Genomic DNA, 25801 nt, shown 5'->3' on the forward strand with positions numbered 1-25801 from the left:
GAAACTTAACAAAGCATACACTGAGGTGACAAAAGTCATGGGATATCTCCTAATATTGTGTCAGACTTCTTTTGCCCAGCAAAGAGCAAAAACTCAATGTGGCGTTGACTCAAGAAGTTGTTGGAAGTCCTCTGCAAAAACACTGAGCCATGCTGCCTCTATAGCTGTCCATAATTGCAAAAGTGTTGCTGATGCATGATTTTGTGGACGAACTGACCTCTTGATTATGTCTCACAAATGTTCAATGGTTGTCCAAATCATTCACTCGAATTGTCCAGAATATCCTTCAAACCAATTGCGAGCAATTGTGGCTCAGTGACATGGCACATTGTCAGCCAGACGTCAGTGCAGTCACAGCCCTAGCTGGCCATCCAGGTCACCTGATCTGTCAGCAAGTGATTACTTTGTGTGGGGAGGCTTCAAGTCTAAGATGTGTCACAACAACCATCATAGTCTTTAAGAACTGTAGTAGAACATTTAAAATGAGATTGCAGGAATTCCAACAGCAGCTTCAATCCGCATTCAGAAATTTGCTGACTAGAGCCCAAAAAAGCCGAGAGGTGAATACATCTGCTATAGTCAGGTTAGTGCTGTATTTTCTTTCCACTGTTTGTGTATGCGATTGTTGTTCAGCCACCTGTATATGTGCATATTGCTATCCCAAGACTTTTGTCACCTAAGTGTAAAGTGATATAGGTCAAGTTGACCTCAACTGAAGGTTATCAAATTGATATTTCAGTATTTCCATGCTGGTGGGGTATGTTAATCAAAATTTTGTCTTTGTGTGAGTTATTTTCAGTACAGAAAAGCCATTCTTGGCGATAAAGAACGATGTGAACACATGATAGCTACTGACTGTGCCTTAAGTTATTGGAACTTTTCAGGTGGCGTTCACAACACAATATGCCCAAAGAATATGCTATTGCAGCTTTTGGGCTTAGAAGAAAGTGGAATCACTAGCTGAAGGGACATGGGAGCATTGCTTCGACAGACTGCACAGACAGTTGACTGTAGTGCAATGATTGCAGAATGAGTGGTGATGACATTAGCTCAGGACAAGTATGGCAAGAAGAATAGGCAGAAGTCCTTCAAAAGGCATTACACTATGAGAAGATTGTAGGATGATTCATCTTGCTGTGACTAATTCATAGATGACAACAGCTGAAATCCAGGCAGAGTGTTACCACAATCTGTCTCAGGAACGGGTTAGTTGCTTAGTTTCAGCAATTTACAGTTAACTAAAACTAACTATGGAGTACAAGGAATTGTCACGCAGATGATTTCAGTTTTTGTTAGAAGTTAATTTACAATCGATTAAATTATTTTCATACTGGATAGATGGTGAAACATTTTTATAGCTGTATGTATTTCCCTCCTTTCTGTGCCACACTGAGGCTGAGTGATGGATAGTGTAAATCATTTCTCCTTCTAGTATTATATTTATGAACGATACTGTTGTTTTGAAACTGGACTGATTGTTGACAATAAATTACACAGGGGAATAGATGTACTGTGATACCGTTGTCAATATGCCCAACTGCTTAAAGAGCTGTCCCCAAGACGGTATAGAGTCGACACCTCAACACCATGTTATCTTTATTACATGCTTCTGTGTGACAAAGAGATCTTTTTTTTTTTGCCTCCATGATGATTCACCACAGAATATGATGCCATAACACATTGAATGAAATATGGCAATTAAATGAAATGTTTGACATTTTCATCCCCAAGATTTGACATTATCAGTAAAGCAAGAACTGCATAGCTTTGATGTTTAAGATCTATAACATATGACTTCCATTTCAGGTTCATTGTTGTTGTTGTGGTCTTCAGTCCTGAGACTGGTTTGATGCAGCTCTCCATGCTACTCTATCCTGTGCAAGCTTCTTCATCTCCCAGTACCTACTGCAACCTACATCCTTCTGAATCTGCTTAGTGTATTCATCTCTTGGTCTCCCTCTACGATTTTTACCCTCCACACTGCCCTCCAATACTAAATTGGTGATCCCTTGATGCCTCAGAACATGTCCTACCAACCGACCCCTTCTTCTGGTCAAGTTGTGCCACAAACTTCTCTTCTCCCCAATCCTATTCAATAGTTCCTCATTAGTTATGTGATCTACCCATCTAATCTTCAGCATTCTTCTGTAGCACCACATTTCGAAAGCTTCTATTCTCTTCTTGTCCAAACAATTTATCGTCCATGTTTCACTTCCATACATGGCTACACTCCATACAAATACTTTCAGAAACGACTTCCTGACACTTAAATCTATACTTGATGTTAACAAATTTCTCTTCTTCAGAAATGCTTTCCTTGCCATTGCCAGTCTACATTTTATATGCTCTCTACTTCGACCATCATCAGTTACTTTGCTCCCCAAATAGTAAGACTCCTTTACTATTTTCAGCGTCTCATTTCCTAATCTAATTCCCTCAGCATCACTTGACTTCATTCGACCACATTCCATTATCCTCGTTTTGCTTTTGTTGATGTTCATCTTATATCCTCCTTTCAAGACACTATCCATTCTGTTCAACTGTTCTTCCAAGTCCTTTGCTGTCTCTGACACAATTACAATGTCATCGGCGAACCTCAAAGTTTTTATTTCTTCTCCATGGATTTTAATACCTACTCCAAATTTTTCTTTTGTTTCCTCCACTGCTAGCTCAATATACAGATTGAATAACATCGGGGACAGGCTACTACCCTGTCTCACTCCCTTCCCAACAACTGCTTCCCTTTCATGTCCCTAGACTCTTATAACTGCCATCTGGTTTCTGTACAAATTGTAAATAGCCTTTTGCTCCCTGTATTTTACCCCTGCCACCTTCAGAATTTGAAAGAGAGTATTTCAGTCAACATTGTCAAAAGCTTTCTCTAAGTCTACAAATGCTAGAAACATAGGTTTTCCTTTCCTTAATCTATTTTCTAAGATAAGTCGTAGGGTCAGTATTGCCTCATGTGTTCCAACATTACTATGGAATCCAAACTGATCTCCCCCGAGGTCGGCTTCTACTAGTTTTTCCATTCGTCTGTAAAGAATTCACGTTAGTATTTTGCAGCTGTGACTTATTAAACTGATAGTTCGGTAATTTTCACATCTGTCAACACCTGCTTTCTTTGGGATTGGAATTATTATATTCTTCTTGAAGTCTGAGGGTATTTCGCCTGTTTCATACATCTTGCTCACCAGATGGTAGAGTTTTGTCAGGATTGGCTCTCCCAAGGCCGTCAGTAGTTCCAATGGAATGTTGTCTACTCCCGAGGCCTTGTTTCGACTCAGGTCTTTCAGTGCTCTATCAAACTCTTCACGCAGTATCGTATCTCCAATTTCATCTTCATCTACATCCTCTTCCATTTCCATAATATTGTCCTCAAGTACATCGCTCTTGTATAGACCCTCTATATACTCCTTCCACCTTTCTGCTTTCCCTTCTTTGCTTAGGACTGGGTTTCCATCTGAGCTCTTGATATTCATACAAGTGGTTCTCTTTTCTCCAAAGGTCTCTTTAATTTTCCTGTAGGCAGTATCTATCTTACCCCTAGTGAGATAAGCCTCTACATCCTTACATTTGTCCTCTAGCCATCTCTGCTTAGCCATTTTGCACTTCCTGTCGATCTCATTTTTGAGACGTTTGTATTTCTTTTTGCCTGTTTCATTTACTGCAGTTTTATATTTTCTCCTTTCATCAATTAAATTCAATATTTCTTCTGTTACCCAAGGATTTCTACTAGCCCTCGTCTTTTTACCTTCTTGATCCTCTGCTGCCTTCACTACTTCATCCCTCAAAGCTACCCATTCTTCTTCGACTGTATTTCTTTCCCCCATTCCTGTCAATTGTTCCCTTATGCTCTCCCTGAAACTCTGTACAACCTCTGGTTCTTTCAGTTTATCCAGGTCCCATCTCCTTAAATTCCCACCTTTTTGCAGTTTCTTCAGTTTTAATCTACAGGTCATAACCAATAGATTGTGGTCAGAGTCCACTTCTGCCCCTGGAAATGTCTTACAATTTAAAACCTGGTTTCTAAATCCTTGTCTTACCATTATATAATCTGATACCTTCTAGTATCTCCAGGAATCTTCCATGTATACAACCTTCTTTTATGATTCTTAAACCACGTGTTAGCTATGATTAAGTTGTGCTCTGTGCAATCTTCTACCAGGCGGCTTTCTCTTTCATTTCTTAGCCCCAGTCCATATTCACCTACTACGTTTCCTTCTATCCCTTTTCCTACTACTGAATTCCAGTCACCCATGACTACTAAATTTTCGTCACCATTCACTATCTGAATAATTTCTTTTATTTCATCATACATTTCTTCAATTTGTTCGTCATCTGCAGAGCTAGTTGGCATCTAAACTTGTACTACTGTAGTAGGTGTGGGCTTCGTATTTATCTTGGCCACAATAATGCGTTCACTATGCTGTCTGTAGTAGCTTACCCGCATTCCTGTTTTCCTATTCATTATTAAACCTACTCCTGCATTACCCCTATTTGATTTTGTGTTTATAACCCTGTAGTCACCTGACCAGAAGTCTTGTTCCTCCTGCCACTGAACTTCACTAATTCCCCTATATCTAACTTTAACCTATCCATTTCCCTTTTTAAATTTTCTAACCTACCTGCCCGATTAAGGGATCTGACATTCCATGCTCCAATCCGTAGAACACCAGTTTTCTTTCTCCTGGTAACGACATCCTCTTGAGTAGTCCCCGCCCGGAGATCCGAATAGGGGACTATTTTACCTCCAGAATATTTTACCCAAGAGGACGCCATCATCATTTAATCATACAGTAAAGCTGCATGCCCTCGGGAAAAATTACGGCCGTAGTTTCCCCTTGCTTTCAGCCGTTTGCAGTACCAGCACAGCAAGGCCGTTTTGATTATTGTTACAAGGCCAGATCAGTCAATCATCCAGACTGTTGCCCTTGCAACTACTGAAAAGGCTGCTGCCCCTCTTGAGGAACCACACGTTTGTCTGGCCTCTCAACAGATACCCCTCCGTTGTGGTTGCACCTACGGTACTGCTATCTATATCACTGAGGCACGCAAGCCTCCCCACCAACAGCAAGGTCCATGGTTCATGGGGGGGAGGGGGGGGGGTTCAGGTTCATATCAACATAAAAATCTAAGAATTTTTAACATTATATTTCATTTACTGATTTACCCTCATGCATTATTTCTAATGGTCTGGTCTACAGTTGTGCAGCATTCAATTCCACATTTTGTGTGTGTGTGTTTTTTTTTTTTGTTTTTTTTTTTTTTTTTTTTTTTTTTTTTTTTTTGTGTGTGTGTAAATTCAATGACAGAGAAGTTATTAATTTTCTGGAAAATATTATTTACATTTCCAAGTATTGAAGTTACTGCACTAGGCTTGATTATAATAAAAGGTACAGCAGTGAAATGGGCAATTTTGATACTTCCATCAACAATACAAATGTATTCACAGTTATATAAAAGAAATACAGCATGAATTTACAAAGCTTGCAATTTAAAATGCCCATCACATGAAAAAGACATCATGCAGGTGGCCATCATTTTCTTTCACATCTTTCAAGACTGGCACCTGAACTCAATTAACTTCCTCTCGAATTTGATCCTTCAGTTTCTAGATGGTGTGTGGTGGATCACACCAAAAGATCCGAGATTTCAAATGACCCGAAAGAAAAATATCACATGCTGAAAGGTCTGGGATCTTAGAGGCCAGGAAATATCCCTGTTCTTGGAGATGACCTGACCAGGAAAGATGTTCTATTACATGCTGTGAGGTTTGGCATGTGGCCCCATCTTGTTGGAAGAATGTGTTTGCAGTTACAGGAAGATCAGCAAGCTGCCACACTATGAAATGGTTCAACGCGTGAACATAATATTCTATATACCCACAGTAATAACACTGGGTACAGTTGTCTTTTTTTTCTTACTTTTTTTTTTCCTTCTTCCAAAGGGGGCCCATGGTTTCAAATGAGGATATGCCACACCACACGACCACTCTTCAATAGTGAAATTGTGTTTCATGAAGCATTTCAGGATTTTTGTGTGACCAGTATCTAAAGTTTTGCTTGTTAACCAAGCCTTACACATAAAAATTGGCCTCATCACCCACAATCAAATTGTAGCACAGGCCTGGGTTGTCATTCAAAAGTTCCAACAACTCCAGGCAAAAGAGTAGTCTCTTTGGGATGTTGTCCGCATTCAGTTTTTGCACTATCTGAAATCTGTATGGGTGGCATTGCAGCTCCTTGTGCAGTACTCGCCACTGTACACTGCAATCCGATATATCAAGCTGCATTGCATGCTTAGGTGCAGAATGCCCAGGACTTTGGCTGAAGGCCTCTTCCACTCTTGTAACACTCTCTGATGTGCACATGTGGTTTCAACTTCCATCCCCCTTTCACACTGTATCACCCATTTCCATTTCCTCAAAGTTCTGTATCCCTACTTTGATAGCATGTGCCAACGAGACTGGGGCATGATGGGCAAGCTTGTAATGAGCATGAAATACAAACTGCACAGCCACATAGCCGTCACTGGTTTTGTAAAATACCTTCATGGCAACAGTACATTGTTCATCGGTCCACAACACCATATTGACTGAACACTGAAATTAGGGATTAGAGGCAAAGGTTTGTTGTCCAGATGGCATCATTCCCACTTTCTGATTTCTAACATATTTCCATGGTTGCTAAATTGCCCGTTTCACAGCAGCACCTGTTATTTGCGTCAGCAGTAAAGGTGAAATATTCCTACTTCCTAGATATATGACAAAAGAAGAACTAGAGTGGATCCAATATCAATTCTTGAGTTACACCTGTAGTGATTAGCCCCTATTCTAGACATGCTGTTTGCTATATTCGCGCAAGCTGGAATCGGTGCACACATTGATGAATGTACAAATGGAGGGAGCTGCCTGGTGGGAAAGTCTCCTGTGGAAGAGTAACCCAACCATTGGTGCAGAAAATGAAATGTAACAAACAGACTACAGAGAAGACAACAGACAACAACCTTATGACAATGACGCACTATGCAAAGCAGTCACTACAACTGTTGTATCCTGCCTAAACTCATCAAATATCGGGTGCCTAGGAAACCTGCTTCCTTGGATTGCTAGAGAACAATTCAAGAAAATCGTATTAATGAAGTTTACTACTAAAGGAAATGATTACAACACTTAACTTTGTGAAATACAGATGTGTCATGAGCAAAGGGTGACAGTCAAACAATAAATCTCTTCAGTATAGACAATGCTACATGGTAGAAGCGAAAGGACTAGTCTTGATGCTATTCTTGAAATCAGTGCTGTAGAACTTGTAGAACAGGCTAGTCTTCAACTGGGCTGCAACCAGTCAGGTGTACTGTTCTCTTCGCATATAGGGCACTGCCATCGCATAGTCGTTCTAGAGAGGGGTCGGTCCATGTGCAATTGACTGACGTCTTCATCACAGCCCTCTCTGTTCTAAAGTTCCCGATTGGCATGCTGGCACTTGACTTTACGCCGGAACAACAATGATAATAAGATCAAGAGCATTGGAGAAATAAATCCAAGATGCAACCAGAGACAGTGACTGGATGACATGCAAGGTAATTACCCAAAAGTTCTAGCACAGCAAAAAGTGATCCATAGGTATCAAGTGTGAGCACTGAACTGACTGGCTGTGCACTGTGCAGCTGCCTAAATACTGGCACACTCATGTAGCGAAACAGAAGCGTACTTACTGTGTGAGCGCAGTGCAGCCACAGTGCCCCGTATTGCTATCAAGGTTCATCTCCTCCGGTGGTCATTCAACCTTTGCAGTGCCCTAAGCAGCAGCCCCCCCCCCCCCCCCCCCCGCCCATCACCACCACCAAAACAGGTGCGTATGGGTGGAAGTGCCCCAGATGGTGCAGTGGGGCGTGGGAAGAATGTATGGGTGACAAATCGGACCTGTTGACTGCCGGATGGGGAAAGGGATGGTGATCTGTGATGTCCACTGTGATGTCTCTGGAGGTGAAGGCACTGAAGGGTTCCTCTGATGGTGGTGGTGCTCAAGCTGCTTCTGTGTTTGGACAGATGCAACTTGACACCAATGGGTCTCCACCACTATTGCCGGCATCCAAGCTGCCGGACTCTCGTCTCGTAAGAGCGGGTCCACACAGCGGCACAAGGTGCGTAATGCCAGGACAGCCAAGAGTGGAATGTGAGAGGGGGTGGCATCAGAAGACGATGCAGTGTCCATGGTTGCTGCCCATGGAGCAACTCAGTGTGGTTACAACTGTCAGTCAGTGTGATACAACAGGTGTTCAAAACCAGTGTTAGGCTTGAGGAAGTGGCAAAGAATTTGACAGCCTTCTTCCTCCACCATTCAAGGAAGGATGGAACAGAGGGCTGAGAATATGTTTTATTCCATTGGCCACACAGGACTCTTTGAAAGCAGATGACATGAATTGTGGGCCATTATCAGAAACCAAAGTGTGAGGTAACCCTTTGATGGCCAAAACCTGGGCCAAGGCAGTGAGGGTGGCGTCAGTTGTGGTGGACACCGTGCGTACCACATATCAGTATTTGGAGTAGGCATCCACTATGAGCAACCACACTGAGCCCAAAAATGGGCCTGGAAAATCAGTGAATGGATGCTGTCCTATGGACAGCACGCTGTAGGGCAGGGTTCAAATGACTCTGGGGGTGCTGCTTGTTGCTGGGTGCACACCGTGCAGCCAAGGACCATTTGCTTGACATTGCTATTACATTATATTATTACTATTATACACATGTCACTGAGCCAAAACTTTCATGTGGGACATACCCAAATGTCCGCAGTGGAGTAAGCACAGGACTTGTGGCTGTAGTTCAGCAGAAATGATCATCTGATGTATGTCAGTCTGAGTATCCACAAGAAGAGCATCACTGACAACCAGGAGCCCGTGAAAAATTAGTTTCCACAGTTGGAGCTTTGTCATCAACCGGCAGGTGAGGAAGGTCAGCCAGCCATGGGTCACATATCGGAGAACCTGCCTCAGTTGGGGGTTGTGCCATGTGGTGGCAGTGACACGTGTGGTCATAATGGGAAACCATCAAATGTATGTTGCCGTGCAGTATCAATGTGGAAGCAGAGGATCTCAAGTTGATCGAAATCTGGGTCCGGTCCAGCAGGTAGATGCGACAATGTTTTGGCATTAGAATGTTGTGCTGTGGGCTTAAACTGGATAGTATAAATGTAAGCACTCAGAAACAGTACCCAGCACTGTAAGTGTTGAACTGTTTGCTCTGAGACATTTGAATGAGGCCCAAATAAGGTAACCAAGGGCCTGTGATCCATAATGAGAGAGAACTTCATCTCAAAAAATTGTACATGAAATTTGACAAAAACAATGTTCTGAGATTCCTCATCTAAAGACAACAGGAGGTAAGCATCAGCGAAGTCGATCTTTGAATAGTGTTCCCCACCAGCAAGTCTCGGAAGGTGGTCTTCTGTCTGAGGTAAAGGATGAGATTCAACCAGCGATTGAGCATTGATCTACATCTGCATCTCCATCTACATGATTACTCTGCTATTCACATTTAAGTGCTTGGCAGAGGGTTCATCGAACCACAATCATATTAGCTCTCTACCATTCCACTCCCGAACAGCGGGCGGGAAAAACGAACACCTAAACCTTTCTGTTCGAGCTCTGATTTCTCTTATTTTATTTTGATGATCATTCCTACCTATGTAGGTTGGGCTCAACCAAATATTTTCGCATTCCGAAGAGAAAGTTGGTGACTGAAATTTCATAAATAGATTTCACCACGACGAAAAACATCTTTGCTTTAATGACTTCCATCCCAACTCGCATATCATATCTGCCACACTCTCTCCCTATTACGTGGTAATACAAAACGAGCTGCCCTTTTTTGCACCCTTTCAATGTCAATCCCACCTGGTAAGGATCCCACACTGCGCAACAATATTCTAACAGAGGATGAACAAGTGTAGTGTAAGCTGTATCTTTAGCGGACTTGTTGCATCTTCTAAGTGTCCTGCCAATGAAACGCAACCTTTGGCTCGCCTTCCCCACAATATTATCTATGTGGTCTTTCCAACTGAAGTTGTTCGTAATTTTAACGCCCAGGTACTTAGTTGAATTGACAGCCTTGAAATCCCCACATAACTGAAGAGAACCATCAGGCTTCTTACAAATGATGAGGGGGTGACCCATGTGCTAGATTTTCCAGGTTTGATAACTCCAACAGCCTGTAGACAATCCAGCTCCTGCTTCACCGCAGTACATAAGGCCACTGGAATGGGCCTCGCATTGCAAAAACGAGGCATGGCGTCTGGCTCAAGGGTGATGTATACCTGAAAACCCAAAGCCCACTCCAAATCCAGTTTAAATTCTAATGCAAACCTCAAGCAAAGATCTCCCAGTTCCTGGAAAGGGTCTGCATTGAATACAACCTTGACATCATCAGAGATAGAAAACCCAAACACTGCAAAGGTGTCGAGGCCAAAAATATTAGTAGCCAATAGGTGGTCAACAATGGATAACATAATGAGCTGTTTATTTTTTGTAGTCTGCTGTAACCAAGAACTGCCCTCAAAGGGGGATAGAATTACCCCCATACACCACCACACATGTCCGCCCTCGGTAGCTGAGTGGTCAGCGTGACAGGCTGTCAATCCTAAGGGCCTGGGTTCGATTCCCGGCTGGGTCGGAGATTTTCCCCGCTCAGGGACTGGGTATTGTGTTGTCCTAATCATCATCATTTCATCCCCATCGACGCGCCAGTCGCCAAAGTGGCGTCAAATCGAAAGACTTGCACCAGGCGAGCGGTCTACCTGACGGGAGGCCCTCATCACACGACATTATTATTATTACCACCACACATTGTGAGGGAGGAGACAACTTGGGTGGGCCCAGTCATGCATATGTTGCCAGACTCATCACAGAGATGGTGGCCCCAGTGTCCACCTGAAAATGGATATCCTTGTCAAAAATACAGAGTATGAGAAACAACTTCAGCATGAAAGAGTCATCTAGTGCAACTACAGACTAGAGGCATGTACAGTGTCCCAGTCCTCCATAGCATCATTGAAAGGTGGGAATGATGGAGGACATATGGAGGAGCCAGCAGCAGGGGATGTTGAGGGCTGGTGCAACTGGGCCTTGTCTGCTCTGAGCCTGTCCACTTGAAGCTGAAGCAATTTTTGTAACTAGTCTAACTGGAGCTGCTGCTGCTGCATTAACTGCTGCTGTTGCTCCAGCAAGCGAGCCAATTGGGCATCGATGCTACTAAATAATTTCTTTTTTCCTCAAATAATTTCTTTTTTCCTCATCACCAATGCTAGATCCACAATAACCAGACATTAGTGCACTTGTTGGTGAATGCAGAAACTGAGGGAGCCACCAGGTCGAGAGCCACCAGCAGAAGAGCAACACAACCAACAGTATGGAGAACGAAACATGACAGACAGACTACAGATGAGACGACAAATCAGGACAAGGACAAACAACCTTATGACAATGAGGCGCAACACTGATGTGATGACAACAAGATCAAGAGCATTGGAGAGACAAATCAAAGATGCAACCACAGGGAGTACCCGGGTGACATGCAAGGTAGTTATCCAAAAGTTCTAGTACAGCGAAGAGCGATCCATAGGCATCAAGCATGAGCACTGAAGTAACTATCTGCGCCCTGTGTGTCTGCCTAAATACCAGCCGTGTGGAATGGTATTGCCCAGCACACTGTCGAGAAGTTCCTTGAAAAATTAAGATGATTCTCATTGTATTGCTGATAGCATTTGCTTAAACTTATGGACTGATTTTCTTTCAGGTTCATGAACATTTATTTTTATCTGTTATTACTTTTATGTTGTAAGTTCATGTACTGACATGTTCCATGACCTTGGAGATTTGCTCCTCAATTTGGTCCTACGGAACTTGACATGTAAATAAATAAATAAATAAATAAACTCACATGGCGAGATGTGAGCATAGTGCAGATGTAGCGCTCTCTATTGGCTATCGAGCTTCATCTCCTCCGGTGGGCATTCAACCTCTGCAGCACCTGATACCAGACTGTTTCCTTTTATACACTGCCCGAGTTTCTTAACGCAATATTCTGTATCCTTTTAGCTAGATAGGATGACTATCAGTTACCAACAAGATTTCTGATAACATAATATTTAGCTTCCCTAGGAGAATACCGTGAACTGCAGAATCAACTGTTTTTGACAAGTTATAGAAAATGCTACCTGGCATTATCTTGCTTTTTAAATTTTGTATAATCTGCTTTGTGAACTAAAAAATAGCATGTTTTATGGTGAGATCCTTTCCAAATTGAGACTAAGTACCTTATCTTTTCCAGTGCTCGAGATGAAGTACTGAGACTAGTTGGTAATTATTAATGTCTGTCATAATATCTTTCTTGTAAAGGAGTCGGAGAATTCATTTTGTCTGGAAATATCATGTGTAATAGTAATGTAACGGAATACTTCACGTATATGTGGAGAACATATAAACATTATAAAATGTGAGAGAGTTTGGTTTTGTGGACGGTAGTTATATCCTTAATTTCTTTGGCAGAGCATGGAGTAATTGTTATTCGCCTGTATGTATAATGGACATTCAAAAAGAATAATAAGCTGGAGGCTGGAAAATTTAAACTTTTGAAGGCCTTGTAATGCCACTGTCCACAGAAGAAGATGCGGTCCCTGTAAGAACGCTGAGCCCCCAACTTGCCATTAGATGGATAAGGGTGCATGCCTATGTAACGACAGAGTGAACAGGTGCATGTCTCAATGTCCACTGCAATCAGTAGTGCTGAAAATGAATGAGTGTACAGATCCTTGATTGGCCTGCTCGGTCCCATGATTTGTCTCCCACACAGCATGTCTGGGGTGTGATGAAAAGACATATACTTTCATAACAGCATCCAGCCAGCAGTCTTCATAAAGTGATACAGTATGCATTTCTGGCATAGCTAGAAATTCAACAGGGTGACATTCAGAGCCTATTTGATTCTATGCCACAATCAGTTCAAGCATGTATTTGTGCCTTTGGGGGTCACACTTTCTGCTGCTTCGTATCTATTATGTGATGAACATCTAAATAAAGTTTGATAAGCTCAGACTGGTGCTTCACAATAAAATGCTTTCAGTTTCCTTCTGTGTATTTAGAATGTAGGTGAAAGGTGGGGTTTACAATACTATTGTAGACATTCCACCCTGTAATCAAAAACATCATATCACCACCTCTCCTATCATTGCCAATTACATGCTAGTAATAGTTGTTACTCTGGGTGGCAAACAAGCTATTCCTGAGTCACAAACTAATCTGAAGATTCAGCAAACAAGAACTACTGAAATATTATCCAAACTCATACAGTCTTTTAAGATTATTTTACTGTGGGATGTTTGAGAGCAGGAATCTTTACCTCCATCAAGACAAGAGGCACTGCTGACATGACTTGTAACAGCACAACAATCTAAGCTTCTGTATTTGGCAGTTGCTATCTCACAATCTACATCCATACTCTGCAAATCACTGTGAAGTACATGGTGTAGGCTACTTCCTGCTTGTAACACACATTTGTGTTTCTTTCCTTTGCATTTTTGTATGGACAGCAGAAGTATTACTCCTTAAATGCCTCTAAGCCAATTTCATTAGTCTAATCTTGTCTTCACAGTCCCTACAGGAGTGATACGCAGCAGCATGTCATTTATTCCTAGATTCTTCACTTAATGCTGGTACTTAAAACTTTGTCAATAGGCTTTCAAAAGATTACTGACATCTGTCCTTAGCTGTCTGCCACTTCCAATTTTTGAGCATTTCTGTAACTCTGCCCCATAAGATAGACTCTTGACTATTCACGCTGCCCTTATCTGTATACATTCAATATCCCTTATCAGTCATATTTTGTATGAGTCCCAAACATTTATTAGTGTTCTAGGGTGGATTACTTGAGAATTTTGTAGACTGAACATTTTCCCAGTAGCCTACCAATCAAATGGAGTTTGCCACTTGCTTTACTTACAATTGAGTCTATGTGGCCATTCCATTTCGTATTTCTGCACATTCGTATGCCCACATTTTTGTAAGAGTTGACTGATTCGAACTGTGATTCATTGATATTGTAGTCATAAAATACTATGTTTCTGAGTTTTGCAAAGTTCACAGTTGCCAGTTATGACTTGTATCATATGAAGCAACTGTGTCTGAATTAAAAAGAACGGAATATTACATTTATCATAGCAACAGGAGTGTACTATCTCTCTCTCTCTCTCTCTCTCTCTCTCTCAATATCTCAACTTGGAAGTTATTACTCACAATTAATTCTGTATTACGTATATCCTCAAGAAAACAACAATATATCCAAGGAGAGTTCATTTTTTAGTTTAACATTAAAAGGCACAAAATCTCTGTTACTCACCCAATGTCCTTAGCAGCACTTCTGCCAACTGTGATCGCATTTTTTCAGACACCAGTTCATCTTTCTGACTTGCTCGCAGTATTTCTGCTCGTCCAGCAGTAGTGAAAACCATTTCAAACTGTTAAAAGACAAAAAGACTTCTATATATGACTCTACAAATTTTCCTTTTGGCTGGCTATTATAATCCAAATTACAGGTGGTTTCACTGTGCATAGAAATGAGGATGTACCAAAACAAGATTATTTTATTCCTAACAGAAATTTTAATTTCTAAATCACTAAATATCTTTGCTTTGATAAACCATTAAAACTGTAATTACTACCAGTATTGGTAAAAAGTTGTTTGCTATAAATGTGATTAAGTTTAACTCAAGTGTAAAACACATGACAAGTCATAAATTAAACATGGAGGCACAGGTGCAAACAAAGACTTTATGGAACCCCCAGGTGGATTAAAACTGTGAGCTTGACCGGGACAGGAAACCGGAACCTTTGCTCTTTCCGGGCAACTGCTCTGTCAACTGAGCAATCCAGGTATTACTCACGACCCACCCACACTGCTTTGCTTGCACCAATAGTTCTCTTCTATATTACAGACTTCACAGAAACTCTCCTGCATCCCTTGTGGACTGAGTGATCATCACTACTACCATTTATCATTTAAAAATAGTTTCTTGAATTCAAATTAATATTTATTAATTTGAATTTAAGAGAAAGCTAATACTGCCTTTACCAACTATATTATTTCCACCACTCTTTCCCTAATCCCAGCCCGAATAACACCTTTATAATATTTCCTCTGTCATTCTGAGAGTATAAACACAGGAATGCAAAGAACTTGAAACTTCATCCAATATTTTTTAAAAAAATTGATAATCTGCCACTGGCTCCATAATCTGTTGTTCACAAATCCAAACTACAATTAAGATGTCAGATCAGGTATGTGAAACGGGAGAAAGATTTGCACTGTGGTGCGCAACTACACTCATGCAATGTCTGAATTAGGGAACATTGCTTATGGCTGTTCTCCATCAAAGGTCTAAAATTTATCCCTTCGTATAATGAATCGGACCAGAATCATACAACACCTACATCAGTATGTGCCATTATACTGTGTAGAAACAATGGCATTCAAAAGTTTATTTTTACACCATGTGTGATGTCTTATCTGATACTCAACTTCTTTTGACCACATTATAGGGTAAAGCTTCTGGCAACAGGTTGCAAATATTGTCAAAGTGGAACAGCTACATAAAATTGTATCAGAAGCACACACCAGACTGAGATTTATTGGAAGAATCATAAGGAAGGTTAATTTGCCCACAAAAGAGGGAGCTTATAAAACCCTTGTTCAACTAATTACTGAATAGCATTTGTCAATTTGCAACACTTATCTTGTCAGATTAACAGAGGAAATACAGAAGAGCTAAATAAGAGCGGAAAATTTGTTCACAGATTCAGTTCAAAAGTGTGAGTCTTGGAGACCCTCATCCAACTCAAATGGTAGACATAGCCTTTGAAGTGGTCATCATGGAAAAATCAGATTTTAAGCCCATACAGAGACTTACTGACAGTCAATCTTACTGTACCCCATTTGTGATTAGAACAGGAAAAAGGAGAAATGATAACAGTACAGATAACAGTACATGAAGTACCTTCCACTAAATACTACAAGGTAACTTGGGGAGTATAGATGTAGATATAGAATCATACACATGTATTGATGGATAGTTTCAAATGATCTACCATATGACAGCCAGGATGATTATGTTTCTGAATGTTTGGATGGAGGTAGAAGGTGGGAAGTCTAATTTAGGTGCTGTAAGAAGCTCTGTGGACTCACGCATGACTTCTTGGGACTGGCATGATGTGTCTAGTAGCTCTTCAGTATGCGTTTCAACAGAAGTGTATACTTAGTATAGGCAACTTATCAGGCATGAAGACCTCTGGGAACAAATTCATCAATCTGTGCTGTTTCTGGCTTTTATCATTCATATGGGTAACATGAGTAAAATAACTGATGATGGTCGAAGTAGAGAGGATATAAAATGTAGACGGGCAATGGCAAGGAAAGCGTTTCTGAAGAAGAGAAATCTGTTAACATCGAGTATAGATTTAAGTGTCAGGAAGTTGTTTCTGAAAGTATTTGTATGGAGTGTAGCCATGTATGGAAGTGAAACATGGACGATAACTAGTTTGGACAAGAAGAGAATAGAAGCTTTCGAAATGTGGTGCTACAGAAGAATGCTGAAGATAAGGTGGGTAGATCATGTAACTAATGAGGAGGTATTGAACAGGATTGGGGAGAAGAGAAGTTTGTGGCACAACTTGACTAGAAGAAGGGATCGGTTGGTAGGACATGTTTTGAGGCATCAAGGGATCACAAATTTAGCATTGGAGGGCAGCGTGGAGGGTAAAAATCGTAGAGGGAGACCAAGAGATGAATACACTAAGCAGATTCAGAAGGATGTAGGTTGCAGTAGGTACTGGGAGATGAAGAAGCTTGCACAGGATAGAGTAGCATGGAGAGCTGCATCAAACCAGTCTCAGGACTGAAGACCACAACAACAACAACATGGGTAACATTAATACTGAATGGTAATTATCTAGGCTAGCTAGAGAGGAAGGTAGGAAGGTTAGTGTTTAACATCATGTTGACAACAAGGTCATGAGGAATGAAGCACAAGCTCAATCTTGCCTTAAGTAGCTTAGCGAAACCAAAGAAAAACTAAATCAGAATGGACAAATGGTGATTTGAAGTGCAGTCCTCTGAAACGCAAGATGTAAGAAAGGAATGGAGAGGTGCTGCAGTGGGCTTGTGAAAATACCCCCATCCCCAGTCCTCACAAGCTGTGAGATGGCTCATATCATATACCAGCTGTCATATTCCCATTTCTCAGCTTTCTACACTGGCATGATGAACACTAACTTGTCAGCAGGGTGAACTGACATGATGTGTCAACACTGTGTTGCAGAATATGGTTGAAGCAATGCCATACCCTAACAAAATAAGTAGAAACTTAAATTTTAGTCAGTCAGTTTTACGAAGTCTTAAACCATAGTATGTGCATTAAAATCTCTGGGATAGCAGGGTAGGGGTGGGGGAGGGTGTAGTGCTGCTTGTGGGGAAAGGGAAGGGCTGCTAGGTGCAGTCGCGAGGTCTGGGGAGTGGAGGGGAGTGGAAAAGGATAGAAGTAGAGGAGAGGAAAAAATGAAAAGGGAAGAGACTAGTTGATGTGTTGGTGGAAAAGAAGTCTGTGTAATGCTGGAGTGTGAGCAGGGAAGGGAGTAGGTGGGTGAAGGAAAGGGACTAGTGAAGACAGAGGCCTGGGGAGTTACAGGAACATAGGTTTACTGCAGGGAGAGTTACCAATTTTGCAGTTCAGAAAAGCTGGTGTTGGTAGGAAGGATCGAGCTGCCACAGGCTGTGAAGCAGTCACTGAAGTCAAGCACATTGTGTTGGGCAGCATGTTCAGCAACAGGGTGGTCCTGCTGTCCCTGGACCACAGTTTGTTAATGGCCTTTAATGTGGACAGATGTGGGCTGTCATTGCCCATGCAGAATGCAGCACAGTGGTTGCAGCTTAGTTTTATGTCAAATGAGTGTCTTTGCTGGTAACCCTGCCTTGATGAGATAGGTGACACTTCTGACTGGACTTTGGTAGATACTGGTGGGAGGGTGTATGGAACAGGTCTTGCATCTAGGTCTGTTACAGGGGATATGAGCCATGAGGCAAGATGTTGGGAGCAGGGGTGGAGTACCTATGGTCAAGGAACAGTACTGTGGGAGGGGTGGGAGAGAAGTGGGTAGGATATTCCTCATACCAGAGCATGACAAGAGAAAGCCATAACCCTGGCGGAGAATGTGATTCAGTTGCTCTAGTCCTGGGTGGTACTGAGTTATGAGGGAAGTGCTCTTTTGTGGTTGTACGATGGGAATGTGGGAGGTGGTAAGTGACTGGAGAGACAAGACATGGGAGATCTGTTTCTATACAGGATTGGGAACATACTTATGGTCTGTGAAGACCTCAATGAGACCCTTGGTATCTTTGGAGAGAGACTGGTGATCACTACAGATGTGACAGTCATGGGTGACTAGGCCGTATGGAAGGCAATTCTTGGTATGCAATGGGTGGCAGCTGTGAAAGTTGAGGTATTGCTGGTGGTTGGTAGGTTTTATATGGAGGAGGTACTGATGTACCCCTCCTTGAGGTGGAGGTCAACAATGAGGAAAGTGCTTTATGGAATTGAGGAGGGACCGGTGGAGCGAATGGGGGAGAAGGGGTGGTGGCACATGGATAGGATGTAATCACCCTCAGGCCAGATTACAAAGATATTGTCAATGAAACTGAACCAAGCGAGTGGTTTGGGATTCTGGGTTGTTAGAAGGGATTCCTGTAGATGGCTCATGAATAGGTTGGCATAGGATCGTGCCATGCGGGTGCCCATTGCTGTACCCCGGGTTTGTTTGTAGGTGATACCCTAAAAGAAGAAGTAATTGTGGGTGAGGATATATTTGGTCATGGTGACAAGGAAGGAAGTTGTAGGTTTAGAATCCATTGGGCATTAGGTAAGGTAGTGTTCAATAGTGGCAAGGCCATGGACATTAGGGATGTTAGTGTAAAGGGAGGTGGCACCAAAAGTGACGAGTAGGGCACCATGTGGTACTGTGCAGAGTTGTCGGAAGAAAATGTTGGTATCTTCAATATACAAGGATAGGTTATGGGTAATAAGTTGAAGGTATTGGTCCACAATAGCACAGTTTCTCAATGGGGGTACAGTAACCCTATCTGGAATCCTGTCCCCCATACTGTTCCTGCATTGCTGCCTGCCTCATGGAATCCCCCCCCAGATGGCCTTACCATTAAATCACCTATCTCCGGCTGCAACCTCTCCTTCCACAATGACCCTATCTGTTCAAATTCTGCCAGTCCGTGGTCCTCACTTAGTCTTGCAAAACCATGTAAATCAGGTCCAAACCTCCTTGCAATACCAAACTATAAAATTCTCCTGCTCTGCAATCACAAATTCTTGTATCCTATCTCCCACATCGAAACTATTGCACACCAGGAACTAGAGCAGCATGCCCAACACCACCTCAAAAACTCTCCAATTTGTTCACCTCCTACTCTTCACTTTGACTATCGCTATCCACCACCTCAACAACAACCTCCAAAACCATGTCCTCTCACAGCTGACAAACCCTGCCTTATAGACATACTACATTTACCACACCAAATACAGAACCTAAACAGACCCAAAACACAGTTATGAACTTTTGCCATAAAAGCCTTAGTCCCATAGAAGTATCAAGCCTTCCCAAAGGCCTCACCTTTTGCTCCACTCCAAAATACAATCATGCATGGCTTGTTAAAGACCTTCTCCCGATCCCTACAATGGGAACACTTTTTCACCATCAACTCTACCAATAAAACTGAGCCCAAAGCAAATGTTGAACCCTGCCTGACTCAGTTCACTTTTCCATCCAACCATGATCAACCCTCACTGCCCCCAAATCAACCACTACTAACATTCCAGAGTCTCTTAACCTCAAACGTTGCCTCACTATCATTATTCTAATACCTAATACCTCAACAACACCTTACATCTACAGAAAGAACTGCAATCCAGCACCTAAAATCTGACCCTGAACTTATAATCCTACCTGCCGACAAAGGGTATCACCCTTTGCTTCCAACCAACCAATACATATATACATACATACATACATATGTGCCTGCCTGCCTGCCCCCCCTCCCTCCCTCCCTCCCTCCCCCCCACTCTCTCTCTCTCTCTCTCTCTTTCTCTCTCTCTCTCTCTCTCTCTCTCTCTCTCCCCCCTATCTGCTCCCCCCCCCCCTCCTCACCACTACCTCACCCCACACTCCTAGCTTCTACATGCTTCCTAAAGCCCCTAAGCCCAACCAACCAGGAGGAAGCTCCATTGAGGCCAGTCACTGTGCCCCCACTGGGTGAATCTCTACTCTTGTGGACCAACACCTTCAGCCTATTAAACTTAACCTAACCACCTACATCAAAGACACCAACCATTTCCTCCACTGACTCTCCACAGTTCCTGTCCCTTTGCCACATGGCTCCCTGCTCATTGCTATTGATGCTCTCTCCCTTTACTCTAACATCCCTAATGCCCATGGACTTGCTGCCACTGAACACTGCCTTTCCTAATGCCCGACTGATACCAAACCTACAACCACCATGACCAACTATATCCTCTCCCACAATTACTTCACCTTTGAAGGCATCACCTACAAACAAATCCACGATACAGAGATGGACATGTGCATAGTACCAACTATTCCAACCTATTCATGACCCATCTAGAGGAATCTTCCCTAAGCACCCAGAATCCCAAACTGTTCATCTAGTTCAGATACACTGATGATATCTTCGTGATCTGGACTGAGGGTGATGACAACCTATCCACATTCATCCAGAAACTTAACACCTTCTCCCAAATTTGCTTCACTTGTCCACTCTCAACCCAAAAAGCCACCTTCCTCCATGTTGACCTCCATCTCAGAGATGGCTACATCTTTACCTCCATCCATATCAAACGTACCAACAACGAGCAGTACTTCCAATTCAACAGATGCCACACATTCCATACCAAGGAGTCTTGTCCGTGCAGCTTAGCCACCCATGGCTGTCACATCTGAAGTGACAAACAGTCCCTCTCCAAACATACCAAGGGTGTCACTGAGGCCTTCACAGACGATAAGTATGGTCCCAACCCTGTACGGATACAGATATCTCATGCCTTGTCTCTCCAGTCACTTACCACACTTTCCACCTCCCACATTCCCACCATCCGGCCACAAAACAGTACACCCCTCATAGCTCAGTACCACTGGGGACTGGAGCAACTGAATCACATTCACCATCAAAGTTTCACCTACCTCTTGTCGTGCCCTGAAATGATGAATATCCTACCCACTGCCTTCCCACCCCTCCCATAGGGGTATTCTGCTACTCACTGAACTTACACAATATCCTTGTCCATCCCTTCTCCACCATTGCTTCCAACCCCTGCCTCATCGCTAATATCCCTGTAATAGACCTAGATGAATGTGGCCTGTCCCACACATTCTCATACCACCACCTACTCCAGTCTAGTCGCAAGCTTCATATAGCCCATCAAGGCAGGGCTACCAGCAAAGGCACTCATTTGACATACAAACTAAGCTGCAACCACTGTGCTGCATTCTACATGGGCATGACAGCCCACATCTGTCCACATTAAAGGCCACTGACATACTGTGGTGCAGAGACAGCAGGACCACCCCGTTGCTGAGCATGCTGCCCAGCACAATATGCTCGATTTCAGTGACTGGTTCGGAGCCTGTTGCAGCTCGATCCTTCCTATCAACATCAGCTTTTCTGAGCTGCACAATTGGTAACTCTCCCTGCTGTATATCCTATGTTCCTGTAACTCCCCAGGCCTTGGGCTTCACTAGCCCCTTTCTTTCACCCACTTACTCCCTTCCCTGCTCACACTCCAGCATTACACAGACTTCTTTTCCATCAACACATCGACTAGTCTCTCCCCTTTTCATTTTTTCCTCTCCTCTACTTCTAACCTTTTCCACTCTCCCCCCCCCCCCCCCAAACGTCCTGACTGCACCAGGCAGCCCTACCCTGTGCCCACCAGATCTCTGGATGCTTCCACAAGTTACACTATACAGTCCTCTATCCCTACCTGCTATCCCTCCCACTCATCATTGAAGCCTCCTCCCTAGTCCCACCACACAGACCATTTCTCCTATCAGGTGCAGTTGCTCGTAACGTGTAGCAGTCTTTTCATTGGGCTTGTTTGTGGCTCCACATCTCCTCCACATGGTAACAGTCCATCCTTTTCATAATATTGTCATTATTCCATCCTAGATTTTCCACTGTTTGATAATCTCCAATGGGACGTGTAGTATAGTAAAGTCTGGGAGAGATTTTTTAATGAAATTTTTTGAGACTCACTGTTGAGAGTTACATCCTAGCAATGAGACAAGATAGTAATGTTCTATACAGTGGATGCACTGAAACTGGTACTAATAATGATTGTAAATTAGCATCACTGGCAAATGATGAGGTGTGATGGAACTTATCAGCATAATTTAACACTCTTTTTTAATCTTCCCCAGGCACTTCGCTATCTCCCCTGCAGAGACTTTGATCCCTGATACAGACTTTAAGCTTAAAATTTATTACCTTGACAAATACCAACAAGTTTGGTCTCTATTAGGTTCTTTTCAGATTTACACGTCTCATCACTATTCTGCTCTAGTTTGCAAACCACTGACCAAAGACATGTTTTCCTCTCCCTTTCATCCACCATGGCAAGTAGTCCAAGACAAATTGAGATGGAAAGTAGGGGCTGATCTTTTGTTAATAACACACTGCATTTTTTTGTGTTCAGGGATTTGTACTTTTTGCTAAGGCTTGTGTGTGTGTGTGTGGGGGGGGGGGGGGGTGCATGGAATGGTCAACAATTTACAAGTATGGAATTTTTGTTGTAGCTTTTATCCTTCTGTTAGAAGGTAATTTTTCCATTGCCATGTTTACAGATATTACCGTATTGCATGTGCACTTTTCAAGTGTCAGTTAATTCACTTACATGCTTATTGATAAGGTGACTACACTATGTGATCAGAAGTATCTGGACACCTGGCTGAAAATGACTTACAAGTTCGTGGCGCCCTCCATTGGTAATGCTGGATTTCAATATGGTGTTAGCCCACCCTTAGCCTTGATGACAGCATTCACTCTCACAGGCATGCATTCAGTCAGGTGCTGGAAGGTTTCTTGGGAAATGGCAGCCCATTCTTCGCAGAGTGCTGCACTAAGGAGAGGTATCGATGTTGGTCAGTGAGGTCTGGCATGAAGTAGGCATTCCAAATTATCCCAAACGTGTTCTATAGGATTGAGGTCAGGACCCTGTGCAGGCCAGTCCATTACAGGGATGTTATTGTCATGTAACCATTCTGCCACAGGCCGTGCTTTATGAACAGGTGCTCGATCATGTTGAAAGATGCAATCGCCATCCCCGAATTGCTCTTCAACAGTGGGAAGCAAGAAGGTGCTTAAAACATCAATCTATGCCTGTGCTCTGATAGTGCCATGCAAAACATCAAGGGGTGCTAGCCCCCTCCATGAAAAACATGACCACACCAAAACGCCACCACCACCAAATTTTACTGTTGGCACCACACACTCTGGCAGACGACGTTTGCTGGGCATTTGCCATACACCCACCCTGCCATCGGATCGCCATATTGTGTACCATGATTCGTCACCCCACACGATGTTTTTCCACTGTTCAATCATCCAATGTTTATGCTCCTTACACCAAGCGGGGCGTCCTTTGGCATTTACTGGCATGATGTGTGACTTATGAGCGGCTGCTCGACCATGAAATCCACGTTATCTCACCTCCCGCCTAACTGTCATAGTACTTGCAGTGGATCCTGATGCAGTTTGGAATTCCTGTGTGACGGTCTGGATAGATGTCTGCCTATTACGCATTACGACCCTCTTCAACTGTCGGCGGTACCTGTCAGTCAACAGACGAAGTCAGCTTGTACGCTTTTGTGCTGTTTGTGTCCCTTCACATTTCCACTTCACTATCACATCAGAAACAGTGGACCTAGGGATGTTTAGGAGTGTGGAAACCTCGCGTACAGACGTATGACACAAGTGACACCCAATCACCTGACCATGTTTGAAGTCCATGAGTTCCACAGAGAGCCCCATTCTGCTCTCTCACGATGTCTAATGACTACTGAGGTTGCTGATATGGAGTACCTGGCAGTAGGTGGCAGCACAATGCACCTAATATGAAAAATGTATGTTTCTGGTGGTGTCAGGATATTTTTGATCACATAGTGTATATCAGTCCTTTTTTCAGGGCAGTCACAATTTTTGTTGTTCTGTCTTGAATTCTGTACAGCTATTTATCCCAGATTTAACAATTATGAATTGATTCACACTGAATTAGATATTTATTTCACCTGAATCTTTATATTTTATTATTAGTTGGGTGTGAAATTGTCAGAACTGTCTGACAAAGAGATTCTACTCTTACCAAAGTGTAGCAACTTACATTGTAGCAAACACAGCACAAATCTGGTTTCTAGCACCATCTATGTGTTTTATATGTGCGAAATTATATTAGATTGTATTTGTGCTATGTAATGTTTCACTATATTGCATTAAATATGCTTAATTGCTTTTCTCCATCAATAACTATACATCCTGACAAGAATGAGTTCAAAGAAGTGCAAGTGGTCCTTCAATGAACAACTGTAAAAAGAATTTCTATTCATCAGTGAAATTAGTTCTTTAGACTCAAAAGAAAAGTGAGATGTAACAATGTGCTTCTGGTTTCACAAAGTCACATTGGACATTGAGATATACAACTCCATTTAAAAAGTGACAAACTTAAAATAAAAGTCTCCACAGCAGCATCAAGCGTAATAATAAAGTCATTCTTGTACCTGAGAAACTTCGTGGTCAGGGGACACGTAAGTTGCAACTGACACGGTCTTTGCATATCACAGAATCCACCACAATCATAGCTTCAGGTCTATAGATTGTCCATCAAACCTTCTTCAAGCAATATTAGACACTAAATTTCTTGTGCATATACAAAACAGAGTCCATAATCATGAATGTGTTAGCTCTTCATGCTTTAGATATGTTGGAACGTCATCTGGAAAACGTGACAATTATGTCACCTCTGAGTAACGCATCTAACCACAAAGACAATAAGGTTTTTTTCTATCCTTGTTAGATATTTTGGTTACAAAACTGGTGTCAAAGCAATAGCATTACAATAAAAATAACTGCCTGGAAGAATACCTACTCTTTGTAATTTTACATAACATGACGTTCTAAATTTTATATCTCGGGAGCCAATTCTTTCTCCATCTTAAAATTTAAGCCACCATTTGTAAACACAATATGAAAAACATAAACTCTTTTTAAAAATAATTAAAGGCATGTTTTTGAGATTTTCCAAAATATGTTTTCTTCAGAGATCAGTAAAATCAAGCAAATGTTACACCATTGCTGTGTTACATGTCAAACTACAGTTTAAACCAAGACCTTTACAATGACATCTGTTTCAGCTTCCTGATATCAATAGTTTTGAAGTTACAGATATATTTGTTTCATGGTGCTACCAGAAAAAATGAGAAATTTTTATTTCCTGAAATTTGAAAAACAAATGATCCATGCATCAAGAAAGTATGAAATTTTGTAATATTTGTTTACTTGATGGTACTTACATTAAACAACGAATTGTAAATATCTGACACTAAGAGATCCAAATCATTGGTTGATTTGATACAGACTGCCCCTTTCTAGCTACAGTACAGTCCTGTAATTGCTCATAGATCA

General features: G+C 42.2%; 1 protein-coding gene across 5 annotated transcripts in view; it reads right to left on the reverse strand.

Moving 5' to 3' along the window:
* Positions 1-25801, reverse strand: part of LOC126184591 (peroxisome biogenesis factor 10-like) — a 121589-nt gene that overhangs the window by 81937 nt on the left and 13851 nt on the right. For 4 of the 5 annotated variants that reach the window (XM_049927030.1, XM_049927031.1, XM_049927029.1 and 1 more), the window contains exon 2: positions 14396-14513. In XM_049927030.1, the coding sequence (XP_049782987.1) occupies positions 14396-14507 (112 nt within the window). In that variant the 5' untranslated portion in view covers positions 14508-14513. Of the gene's footprint in view, positions 1-14395; positions 14514-24897; positions 24918-25801 lie in introns of those variants that run through there. The other variant, XM_049927032.1, reaches the window with a different exon arrangement.

The sequence above is a fragment of the Schistocerca cancellata genome, chromosome 4 (genome assembly GCF_023864275.1).
Source record: "Schistocerca cancellata isolate TAMUIC-IGC-003103 chromosome 4, iqSchCanc2.1, whole genome shotgun sequence".
NCBI lineage: Eukaryota > Metazoa > Arthropoda > Insecta > Orthoptera > Acrididae > Schistocerca > Schistocerca cancellata.